This window comes from Charadrius vociferus, unplaced genomic scaffold (assembly GCF_000708025.1).
Source record: "Charadrius vociferus isolate BGI_N301 unplaced genomic scaffold, ASM70802v2 scaffold498, whole genome shotgun sequence".
NCBI lineage: Eukaryota > Metazoa > Chordata > Aves > Charadriiformes > Charadriidae > Charadrius > Charadrius vociferus.
This window is the reverse complement of record NW_009649588.1, coordinates 2,439,591-2,447,638: the sequence shown is the minus strand read 5'-3', so window position 1 is coordinate 2,447,638 and position 8,048 is coordinate 2,439,591. Positions and strand designations below refer to the sequence as shown.

Here is an 8,048-nt window from a genome sequence, read left to right as displayed (position 1 = left end):
ACAGGAGATACGGCGCTCATTAGTGGCAATCAGTGCACTGTTCAGCGCTGGTATGGCCTCTGTAAAAGCAACCTGTCCCAGCTGAACTCAAAACGGAAATAGGAATTTCAGATGAGATGTGAGAACAAGGGGGTGCCTTATGCTACAGCCAGCTTAAGTATTAAACACATTTCGTAAGCAAGGAGTACAGCCAACCCTATCACTACACTTTTATAAAACTGACCTCAGTCAGTCCCTACTGAGATGTCTCTATGTGACTTGCTCTCAGAACTGCTGAAGAGAATTTCTTGAAGCTTCTTGTTAAGTTCTTTAGAAGAGACATGGCACAAACTGGACTTACGATTTTTCTACTCATAAGCATACTACTGTTGGACCAGACCATCACCCAGGCTTCCAAATTCAAAGCCAGGAAGCACAGCAAACGTAGAGTGAAAGGTACTGGGTTTTAACTGGGAGGAGGGATAGAAGCTTATAGACTATGCAAGTTTATTATGTACTTAAATAACACTGCATAAACCAGAAACTAACATTATACAAATGCTTATTAACAAAGGAGAGTTGAGTCTATATTATATTTGTCTAAAATATTTTTATGTGAGGTAGCAAAGCTAAAAATAAGGTGGCAGAATGAGTTATGGAAATAGAGTTGTATAACAATTGTAAGTATATCGCTCTGTTATGTGTATTCGTCTCAGTATTTAGGACTCAGAGGTACAGCTGGGAGAGGACTCTGGCTAACCATTCTTAGTTATGTAGTTATATTAACTAAGATCAGAAGAATGGAAATTCATGTACATATGGTGGAAAAGAGCAGAATAAAATATTCAGTCTCCAGGGGTTATTATTCAGATTTTTGTACCCTTTCCTAATTTTAACAGAATGTCTGTCTAATATTTGTGGAATATTACTTCACCTGTGTGACAAGTACTATGAAATGGCAAGTCAAACCAATGAAAAAGAATTAGCAGAAAAAGATAAAGCATAAATTCCCAGAGCAAAGCTTACAGAGCAAATAAAAAACTGCTGAATGTTGTTTGGAAATGTCTGTGTATTTAATGTAAAGATTTATTTCTAATAAAAGAGGGTATGATGGAGGTTACACTAATGGCAAATATTTAAACTTCTTGTCAATTAAAAAACCACAGCTTTGATAAAACCATTGTACAGAATGATTTCACTGCTCTGGCACTATACAGTGATATACACTTTCCTCTGCCTTAGAAACTCTATAGTTTTTAGCTTAGTGTCCTAAGGACAGTCTGCTTATACATTTGTTTTGCCAGCACATTTGTCTGTCAACCTTCCACTACTTTTGAACTTGAAACAATTTGGCAGAAGAATGGAACTCCTGAGGATAAGTTATCGATATTTTATGAAATTTTGTGAATGAAGGTGGGAAAAGAAGGAAAAAAAAAAAAGGAATAAGAGATCTACATTAGTGTCTCACTATGAAAAGATTGCACCAGGAGCTCAGCTTCTTCTGCTTTTTGCCTCCTTTGAAGCAGACAGGGGATATGGGGAGGCTACTGTGAACTGGGAATTGCAGGGAAGAGCATGGATTGGGGAACTGGGAGTCCTGCCTTGGGGAACCAGGGAGTCATGAAGGACAGCTGGGGTTATCCCCACAGGCAGTAGGGAATATGGAGAAGAGATGAGATTTCTGGAGTGCAGCTGGAGGATTAGGTGATGCAACACAGATCTGCAGGAACTGTGGTTTTGTTAGTTCTACTACATGTGAAAGACCTTATTTATTCCTCATGTTCATTACTGTGGCTTCTGGAAGGTCTGGTTACTGCTGCAATCAAATTGTCATCTTGTGCAATGGAAACATGCCTGCTAGTTGTTTGATGGTGGTGGAATATTATAATGATTAAGAAAGAAGAATGGAAAAGAGGACATAAAAATGGAGTTATGTGCAAATTAGCTTCTTTTCTTGTCCCACCATCTTCTTAGTGCTTTTGTAAGCGCTACAAAATGGTGATTCGGACTGAATTTGTGTGACTCAAGTCACCAGGCCCTCTCTGTACTGACGGAGAGAGGAAAGGCTTCTCATGGGGAGGGGAAACTGCAGTTCAGCAAGCTTGTTTGCACACATTCAGACTGTGAAGTTGGATTATATTAGTTCTTCCTCATTGTGTTAAAACAAGTGTTGCGTGAAACTTTCATGCTCACAGAAATGGCATTTCTTTGAATAAAGACAACTTGTGTCCTGCTCTTATTTATGTGTCATATGTATACACCATGTTGTGCAGGTTCAAAGTAAATAGGCACATTTTGCTGTAAATTAGACACTGGTGTGCTAAATAACGATTAGCTGCAGCAATCCATGGCTTTCAAACAGTTACCAGGATACAGTCCAACTGAAAATGAAATTTAAACTATGAGGATGAGAGGTAAAGGTGGGTTCCTCCTGTTCTGTTTTGGGTTTTGGTTTTTTTTTTTTTAATAGGAGCCCTACAGGAATCCTTTCATTAAGGAAAAATCTTTAAAAGAAATTAAAACATCTCTCATCAATGCAGAAACCCACGCTATTTTGAAACAGCTTTTAACATATAATTTTTTAGATTTTTTTTTGTGTGTGCGTGCATATCTGTTCATTTCTCTGTATTTCTTTTATTTAAGAAAAAGATGACCTAAAGACCCAGATTGACAAATTGTGGCGAGAAGTAAATGCTCTGAAAGAAATGCAAGCACTTCAGACAGGTAAAGCAGCTTACACTGGTCAATGGCTTCCAAAAGTTTATCACTGTCTTTCCTCTCTCCTTCACACCCGTCCTTCTCTTTAATGGGGATTTGTGACTGAGAAAAACAACTCCTTAAAAGCATGGTATGCCATAGCTGTAATGGTGAGACAAATGTTGAAGGAAGCATTCAAGAAAAATCAAGTCTGAACTAATGGCATACAAGTGATGATTCTTCACTAAGAGCAGGAATTAATCTGGAGCAAGAACTGCTTTTGTCTTTGCTATGCACAACTCCAAGATGTGATTTTAGGTATAATCAGACAAAGGCAACAATGATGGTTGCTGGGTTTGAGAGTTTAGATGGTCAATGAGTTAGGTCCCCAGCTTTGATATGAACATGGGCTAACTATCAAGGCAAAAATATTCATGGAAAAGGCTGAGAATGCCCCCCAAAAGAAGCTAAAAGGACTGAACCTTTTTAAAGTGTGCAATTTGCAACATTAAATCTCAATGTTGCCATAAAACTTCAAAGTAATACCCACTGTTAGTTCAGAAATATCCTGTATCAATGTGTAAAGTCCTTTAAGTACTTAAACAGCCAGATGGAAATTTCCAAACAAAATAAGAAGGGTAAATACACAGGCACCTATTAGACAGTTGTGCTTTTTCACAGCTGTTGACACAAAACTTGGCATTTAAACACGTACAAGAGGACACTACTGAGGAAATTACATCATTCACATGAAACAACGTATTTTCCTTAGGGATGGCAATATCTGGGTTGTCCTGGTTTACGTCTTGGGTTACATAGAGCTTTTTGAGCTTTACAAAATATTTTTATTGTAGATTTCTTATAAGACTTCAGAAGTTTCTTGAAAGAGGGAGCCTGTGCTATACAAGTAACTCTTGTTTAAAAGTAATTCTTGTATTGCTTCCAGAAGGAGCTTGAGAGTAAGCATGCAGTGGCTTAGAAATGAAACCAGAGCCAGGAGATTTTCTATCCTCAAAGCTTATTTTGAGCTATATTCTAAATTCAGAACCCACGTTCTTCAACTGGATTCCAAATTTGGCAAAAAGAAATCTATCACCCCTCTAGCTCTGACTGTGTTAATGGCTTTATGATACTTGAAAAAGGAGTTGCTTTTTTAGCTTATGGACATTTCCAAGACACACATTACAATCTGATTTCTTCTTTTGCTTGAATTTCCCAGATCTCCTTTCTACTTACTGTGAAATGTTGCCACGTGCCATTTAGCAGCACATACTTTCTTCCTAGAGAGCCAGTCTCCATCATTACTGCAGCATTGTTGAAGTAGATAAGGTCTTTCTGATCTTTCCCATGAATATAAATTTGTTAAAGAATTCAACATTTAGCAAATATGTTCATTACATTTCTTTGCCCATTAGCCGTTGGAAAGTATAAAATCTGAAGGATAAGCCCTAATACAAAATCATGACCCTGAAAATGCAGCTATGGAATGCAATTAATACTACAACTGGAAATACTAAAAATCTGAGACGTATAGGATATGGTCCAAACTGGATTTACATATCCTGTTGATCAGATACATGGTTATTTTTTTACAAGAACACATGACAGGAATTAGAAACAGATTATAAAAAACATCAGGACAGAAGATGTTTATATTGTTTCACGACATTTCTAATATAAGTACAAGATGAGTTTAAGCAATAAATGAAATAATCTGGAAGCAGGCACACGCAGGATTCTAAAAATAATTGTTACAGGAGTTTATTCAAGACCTTTGCTACCTTCCTCAGCTCAGGAGGAACACTCCTTTGAGGGGGGGGTCTCTTCTCGTAAGTAATTTTCTTGGGAGAATCAGTCTTTCACATATCTGCATTAGGAGAGCTGGAAAGCAAAGTTTAAGGATTCACTCCTGTGAGCCTGCCCACACAGACCCTGGGCTGGAAGAACTCCGACAGCAGTTCTCCAAGGCAATTCCAGTCACAGAGCATGTGCCAAATTAATATTCTAGTACATTTGGACTTTACATCAAGACTTCCCTGATATGTTCCAGTAGAACTAAAAGCAAACAGATTTATAAATGCAAGTGTTTAGATTGTTTGGTTGAGATTGTCATGCAAGCACAGTACTAAGTGTGCCCTTTTAAAAAGTGTTTATAGATTTAAGTCACTTTACCTCATTTGAATTTAGTTTTTGAAGGGATAGACTTTGCTGGAAAGACCAGAAATTAAGAACTAAAGAGGTGAATGCGTACTCTTCCACAAGTGGAAATATACTTTTATCAATCATCCAGACAGAGATTTGCATTATGAATTTCAAATCAGTATTTTTCTGGAGAGCAGAACACATTTAACATAGCACTTTTCTGTCCTGCCTTTGTTTGCTAGGAACTAGGCTTAATTGATGCATAAAACTTTACTTTTCTTTGGCACTTAAATATCTTTACTATAAAGCCAAGTACAGATTTCCTGACGACCAACTCATATCTGCCAACAATACAAACATCCATAGCTCATCCATTCCATTGTGTTTAAGACTGATGAAGTGCGGTAAAAATGTGTGAAAGAAGGACAATATGCTAAAAGAAGACATAAAATACACTGACATCAGGCCTAGGTTATATTTTAGCATTCTGAAACAGCAAAATAAAAAAATTCTTGAGAGAATCACATTGCTGGAGGGAATCCGGGGCTCAAGATCATGCCTGAGGTTTATCAGCATAAACACAGGAAAGATTCTCCAAAGCACTTTATGGTGTTAAGATCACAGCTATGTCTGTCCTTCCTCTTAAGTGCCTCTTCTCTGGAGCAGCTACAAGAGCATGCTCTGCTTTTGGCCATCCCTTGTAGCACAAGGTGTTTTGTAGAGTGCCTGTGAGCAGTCTGTTCAGACTTCCCAAAAGCACACTAACGTGCTGGCTGCATAAAAGGTCCTATGTGAACACGAGGAATAGCAGAGAAGTCTCATCTTACGCTACTTTCAGGCCCTACTGTGGAGGAAAGAGCCTCTCACTTGCTGAGGGACTTATGGGCTTAATTCCCAACATATATTTAAAAATGTATCATTTTAGGAAACATCACTTAAAGCTATAGCCCAAGCTTTTACTGAACGTGCAAACCAATATCTATTCACAGTCTGTCTTCGTGGGACAAAGGCCCATAAGAAGTGCTACCTCATATCAGAAGGCACCAAACATTTTCATGAAGCCAACGAAGACTGCATAGCCAAGGGAGGGACACTGGCTATCCCAAGGAATAACGATGAAACAAATGTTCTTCGAGATTATGGCAAGAAAAGTATGCCTAGGGTGTCCGAGTTTTGGTTGGGTGTCAATGACATGATAAATGAAGGGAAATTTGTTGATGTCAATGGCATGGCTCTACAGTACTTCAATTGGGATCGCGCCCAACCAAATGGGGGGAAGCGTGAAAACTGTGTCTTTTTTTCTCAGTCATCACAAGGCAAGTGGGTGGATGAAGTCTGCCGTACTGCCAAAAGATATATTTGTGAATTTCTGATCCCATAATTACATACACAAATGATCATGACCATGTTTTGGGTTATTAACATGCAGTTTTGCTTGTTAGTAACCCCTCCCACTTGGACAGTGGCAAGTTAAAAATATCCATCTCCTGCATTGTATTCTTTCCTGAAACAAGTTTTCTCTATTAATTTATTTTCTATTGACATGCTAAAAATGTTGTTTAGTGAGTGCTCTCATTATGAACAGGAATATATATTAGGTATTGACCTACATTGTATCATATTTTGGCATATTATTTCAGCCTGATGTTCGGGTTGCTGGAATTCACCTCCTATCCCTGTACTTTGTATCTCCATGGTAGGACAGTATTTAGTTGAACTCAGAACTCTAGTGAATTTATTGAAAATTTACAAAAGATTGCTTTATGGTGACATGTGCCAATATAAGGTCTAGGGATCCTTTCAGTTCCAGTGCTTAAGAGGGACTTTGGGATTATATGAGCTCCTAAAACATCAGTTAGTCTAAACGTGTTTGCTTATAAATGTCTCAATTATGGTTAAATATTGGATGCTATTTGGAACATTTTCATAGAAGAAATGAACCTGGGACTAGATCATACCTCTACTATATAATGCCTTAATAAGATGTGCAAAAGCCTTCTCTCCTGCAGGATCAGAAAGAGGCTGAAAGCACAAGTAGAGAGAAAGGATCCCCGTTCTGGGCACAACATCACTGCTCATTCACCTCTCTCCACATGGCAGGCAGCACGCCTGATTGGCACAAAGGTGTGGGGCCAAACCACGGCTCATTTGGCCACATGCAAGTTTTTCCCATTTAACAACTGACATTTGAAAATGAAGTAAAATGCGCTGCTTAGTTTTTGCTGTTCTTCACCTCACAATAGAGATTTGCCTTTATGTTATAAATGGCAGTTTCTCTCTCGTGTAAAGGAATTTCATTTGAATATATTGCTGCTTGAAGGCTAATTTCTACTTTTCATCTTTTAGTTGTGCAAGATTTTCTTAAATTATACAATAAATTTGCAATTATTGGTATTTAGCTGTAGTAGTATTTTTGACAGCTTATGCACACATATGAAGGCCATTCTTTCCTAGAGCTTTTCTTGAGGATTCAAAAGGGGTACGGTCTTTGGGCAAATTATACTAGACTTTTTCTTTACTAGTGTACCTACACGCCACAGGACAAAATTTGGATCCTTGCTTGCCTAAGCGCTGTATACGATGCAACTGTGAACAGGAAAAATTGGAGGAAAACTCCGGTGGATAGAGTTGGAGTAAGAGATGGTAAGAGAATAAAAAACTCCTCCAGAAATGCCTGCAATGGGAGCAAGACAGAAGACGAAGCAGACACACAGCAGGGAGACAAACTTTGTCCTGTGAAATTACCCTCCACTATCTTTCCTCTCAATGACCGAATGTGCCTGTGTGAAATGAGCTCAGAGTGAGGATGAGTATTTGCTGCCTGGTGGGCATGCTCTGACCTGCTGGTGCACCAGTTCTTGTCCCCAGACCTTCGCTCCCTACCTCTCCTCTTTCCTGATAAACCTGTGGTATTGCCCATCTTTTCCATTCAAGCAGACTAGGCTCCCTTCTCTACACCAGTCTCCTGCAATTGGTTTCTGAAATCCTCTGAGGTATCCGAGTGACATTTTCCCTTCAAATTCCAACTCTGGTTTCCTCATTTCTGCAAAAGTCACACAAAACTGTGCCCCAGGGACCCCTGCTCCCCAGTACATGCATGTACAGCTGGCAAAAGGGATGTAAGAGCCGGAGTTTCACATGCAGCTGGGGTATTCTGCTCTGCAGATAGGTGCTGTGTCACCGAGTGGGCAGTCACTTAGTGATTTCCCATTTGCACAACGCATAGTTAT

General features: G+C 38.9%; 1 protein-coding gene across 1 annotated transcript; it reads left to right on the top strand.

Moving 5' to 3' along the window:
• The first annotated feature begins 259 nt into the window (after window positions 1-259).
• On the top strand, window positions 260-6,651 carry CLEC3A (C-type lectin domain family 3, member A). Its single transcript, XM_009890388.1, has 3 exons — window positions 260-435; window positions 2,623-2,703; window positions 5,808-6,651. The coding sequence occupies exons 1-3, from the start codon at window positions 321-323 to the stop codon at window positions 6,197-6,199; spliced, it is 588 nt and encodes a 195-aa protein (XP_009888690.1). The 5' UTR covers window positions 260-320; the 3' UTR covers window positions 6,200-6,651.
• The last annotated feature ends 1,397 nt before the right edge of the window (window positions 6,652-8,048 follow it).

Coding starts and splice junctions, on each gene's coding strand:
- CLEC3A (XM_009890388.1), top strand. CDS start 321: ATGGCACAAACTGGACTTACGATTTTTCTACTCATAAGCATACTACTG. Junction 436..2,622: donor CAGCAAACGTAGAGTGAAAG/GTACTGGGTTTT, acceptor CTTTTATTTAAG/AAAAAGATGACCTAAAGACC. Junction 2,704..5,807: donor AATGCAAGCACTTCAGACAG/GTAAAGCAGCTT, acceptor ATCTATTCACAG/TCTGTCTTCGTGGGACAAAG.